Source organism: Danaus plexippus, chromosome 19 (genome assembly GCF_018135715.1).
Source record: "Danaus plexippus chromosome 19, MEX_DaPlex, whole genome shotgun sequence".
Taxonomy (NCBI): domain Eukaryota; kingdom Metazoa; phylum Arthropoda; class Insecta; order Lepidoptera; family Nymphalidae; genus Danaus; species Danaus plexippus.
The window spans coordinates 7,290,749-7,295,129 of record NC_083549.1 but is presented as its reverse complement, the minus strand read 5'-3'; the positions used below and the strand labels follow the sequence as shown (position 1 = coordinate 7,295,129).

The window sequence follows — 4,381 nt, the reverse complement described above, 5'->3', positions numbered from 1 at the left end:
ATAGACTGGTAGTGATTTCTAGTAACCCGGCGTGTCCCTTAGGTACTGCACGCAAAAACTCGTGTGCGTATTTATAAGTGCGGTGCGAACCACTAATACTTTTTAGTTCATACCGGTCATTTTCCAATACGGAGTTTATAACGAACGGACCCTTAAACTTCCTATCTAACTTGGTTTGATTTCTTTCACAATTCTTAATAAAAACATAATCTCCCTGAGTAAATGGTATAATGTTGGCGCGACCACGATTAAATCTTAGAGTATCCGCTGCCGCTGCCTTTTCAATATTATCCGAGGCATTTTTTCGAACACATTCTAAATCTAATTGAATATTGTTGTCATCGGAATATGATGATATCTTAGACATTCCTAAAGAGTTTGCACGTATGCCAAACATGAGTTCCGTAGGTGAGTATTTAGTAACAGCCGATTTTGTGCTATTAAGTGCTAATTGTATATTGCCTAATTCATCGCGCCATGTTTTATTTGGATCGTTCTCTACTATTGTAAGCAAGGTTTTTAATGTTCGCATAACGCGCTCGACTTGTCCGTTTGCCCTACTTATGCCAGTTGCTATAAAATGCAGATCTATTTTATAGTTATTACAAAAGTTCCTAAACTCACTACTAGCATAACATCTACCCTGGTCAGCAATAATGCGCTTAGGAGCCCCAAAAAGGCACACAGCTCTTGATAGGGCTTGCACTGCGCTGTTAGCATTTAACGACAGTGTGTGTTCTAGCAGGATATATTTTGTAAACGCGTCTATTATTACCGAACAATACTCTTTTCTATCGCTTTTTCCACTAAGTTTCCCGGTAAAATCAATGTGAATGGTGTGCCAGGGCGTAGATAGTTTCGGAATCGAATGTAACCGAATGGGTCGTGCGCCCGACGGTCCCTTGGATGCTTTACAAACTATGCATGACTCAATAAATTTACGTACGCATTTTGACATTTGCGGAAACCAGTATTGCTCGTATAGTTTGTCTAAGGTTTTGTCACTGCCAAGGTGTTGGATTTCGTTATGGACGTGGTTAATAAGTGTCCAAATTAGGGAACGTGGAACAACCGGTAACCAAGAAGTAGTTTTGTTTCGCTCAATTTTCCTATATAAAATACCGTCCCTAACATCGTACGTTTGTGCTACGGAGTCCGGCAATTCGTTGCTGCCATGCTTAGTGATCAAGTCTTGGATTTCGCTGTCGCGTTGTTGTTCAACCGATAACCATCCTTGATGTAACTCAATAAACTGAACACTTTTGGTAGTTGGTGTTTTTGATGAAGACGCGACTGCGTCCGGCTGAATATTGCGGGAAAAATAGTCGGCATGTTCCATGCTACGACCCTCGCGGTAGACAATATCAAAGTCGTAGGCTTGTAGGAACGCCCACCAACGGTGCACGCGAGGCGTTAGATCGACCTTGGATTTCGATGCTTTAAGTGAATTGCAATCTGTGTAAACTACAAAACGTCGACCGTACAAATAATGACGAAAGTGTTCCACAGCCCGTACGACAGCCATGGTCTCTAATTCGTATGAGTGGTAGCGAGATTCGACCTCGGATGTACGCCGGCTAAAGTACTCTACGACGTGAGGTAGGTTATCTTTCCTCTGTATCAATATTGCCCCGTAGCCCTCAGCGCTGGCATCGGTATGCAACTCTACAGGCAATTCTGGATTAAAAATCGTTAGAACTGGTTCCGATGTTAGAATTTTGATTATATTTCTACGAATTTCTTCATATCTGGCAGTCCAATTAATAGGTCCTTTTATTTTGGTTAATGGGTACAACGGTCCAACAATATTAGTAAAACCGGATATAAATTTTCTAAAATATGATGCTAACCCGAGAAATTGACGAAAAAACTTGTGAAGCTGTACTTGGTGAGGGTGCCTCGACTAATGCCTGAATTTTACGGGAATTGGGTCTAATTTCGCCAGACTGCAAAGAATAACCAAGATACTCTATTTTTTGTTTCATAAACTTACACTTTTGAGGATTAAATGAAAAACCTGCTGAAGTTAGGGCATTCAACGCTTTATCCAGACGCTCTAAACCCTGCGGAATATTAGGGGAATAACACAAAACATCATCCATATAGATGAGAGGCTTATCAGTGAGGTTATACAGTGCTTTTGTGATGCATCTCTGGTAAACTGACGGTGCATTGCGTAATCCGAAAGGCATCGCGAGATACTCGTATTGGCTCTCTGGTGTTACAAATGCGGTCATATGAATTGAATTGGGGTGAATCAAAATTTGGTGGAATCCACTGACCATATCCAGTGAGGAAAAGTAATTAGCGCCATTAAGTTGATCTATTTGCTCCTCAATTCGGAGCAAGGGATAATGTTCGGGTTGTGTGTTTGAATTTAGTTCCCGATAGTCAACGCACATCCTATCTGTATTATCCTTTTTCTTCACAAGGAGTATTGGACTAGCGAAAGGGGAAGAACTCTCCCGAATGATACCTGCATCTAACAGTTGTCTTACCTTTTCGCGGACTATTTCTTTCTCTACGGGTGCTAGGCGATAAGGCGATCTACGAACTACTTTAAAAGGATTTATTAATTTAATCTCTAACTGTCCCGTTTTAACGCGCCGCGTAGGTTGACTGTCGATAAAATAACTTGAATATTTATTAATTATCTTTGACAGCAATATTTTATCCTCCCCTTCCAAATCTGTATCGATTAGGGAAAAATCAAACCCAACCTTCTTATTTTCGCAAAAGTTCGCGCGCTCCTTGGTCCTGAACATAAGTTTGTCGTCATCTATCGTAACGCAAAAACCCTCATTTAAAATATCTCTACCTACTATAACTGGCACAGAAATTACTGAATCAGGTATGACGTGGAATACTAGATCAACCGAGATATCGTTGATTTTTACTGTACTTAATATTTGTGAAGTGCATTGTACTTCATCACCTCCTATACCAGTAAGATACACAGTATTATTGCGTACAATACCCGGGAACCGGTCGCGGATACTCTCAGTCAAAAGGGAACAGGACGATCCACTATCAAATAAAAATGGAAATCTCTCACCAGTGGATGTCTCTAAGGTAGATCTCGAAAGCCGATGTCCACATAGGTTGACTTCCCTTCGTTCAATCCCGTCCTTCATCTTCTTTTCTGGGCAGGCAGTAGAAACATGACCACGCTTCCCACACGTGTAACAGCAAACAGTTAGATTGTCTTGACCACGTGTAGAAGTAGAGCTTGATTGATCCTGGATCTTCGCAGTGTTGATATCTTCCTTTCGCTTTCTACAGTCAGCTTGTCTATGACCAGACACTCCACACCAATGGCATTTTCCAGGAAATTTCGAGTCAATCCGTGACCGCTTTACGTCAGGCTCTTGATTTCCATTATTAACATCTGACCGTCGCTTCAGTGATATACCACCTAGAACCCGAAATAATTGAGCGCGAGTAGCAATCACATGTGTAGTCAATTCTCTTCGTATAACATAGTCTTTTTGACATAACACCGATATTACGAATCCTGTAATAACTTCCTCAGGGAATTCAACTTTTGGTATGCGCTCGATCAAGTTCCATAAACGCAGTGCTGACTCTGGCGCGGTTTCTTTAGAACCAATTTGAAATTTTAAAATATCATCGAAATGGTCTTGTATGAATTTAGGCTTAGCGAATCTTGCTAACAAAGTATCTTTAACAGTACTCCATTTTAGGTCTTGGAGGTTTATTTTGGTTAAGAAAGTCGCAGCCTGACCCTTAAGCGCTTTGGTAAGTGCTATAAGCAATTCCACACCCTCAAGACGCTTTTCTTGCACTATGATTTCGGTGACATTACACCAACCTTCAACGTCAGCCTCTGGATCGTTAGGATCAAATTCAATTAGTTTAACAGTATTGACAGCGGTAGATGGTTGTGACATTGCACTAATACGGGATAACATATACTCCATATTCGAGAGCAGTCTTGTCGCCGCGGGGCCATCCGCAGATTTTATGTTTTCCGATTGATGTTCGTTCGATCCCACTTCTGATATAACGTCAGGATTGTCCATATCACAACTACCCACATTATTATCCATCTTATATTATGTGGGTATTAACAAAAAGTCTCACAATAATTGAAAGTTATTTAATTACACTTAACAATTCTCGATTCTCAAAATAACAACTTAATAAACTTCCTAATAGCATAAATAATCAGTCAAAGGATAATTAGAACATAAAAGAATAAGGATCGCGTCGGTAACTAGCGATTCGTCGTGAGCGTGGTGCGCGGGCGGCCGCTAATACGACAAGTGCCGATGGCCGCCCCCCGCTACCCCCTTGTCAACGTTCCGCTAGAATGACAGCCTTCAAAATTGTCATCCTGTTGCCGACGTCAAACACTTAG

The 4,381-nt window shown here is 41.1% G+C and overlaps 1 protein-coding gene across 1 annotated transcript; it reads right to left on the bottom strand.

Annotated features, from left to right (window-relative positions):
• Positions 1-1,832: 1,832 nt before the first annotated feature.
• Positions 1,833-4,070, bottom strand: LOC133319402 (uncharacterized). The gene has a single exon (XM_061523630.1). It carries the CDS (start codon positions 4,068-4,070, stop codon positions 1,833-1,835), a length of 2,238 nt encoding a protein of 745 aa, XP_061379614.1.
• Positions 4,071-4,381: the final 311 nt, after the last annotated feature.

Excerpts from the sequence above, each read along its gene's own strand:
- LOC133319402 (XM_061523630.1), bottom strand. The coding sequence starts at position 4,070 with ATGGATAATAATGTGGGTAGTTGTGATATGGACAATCCTGACGTTATA.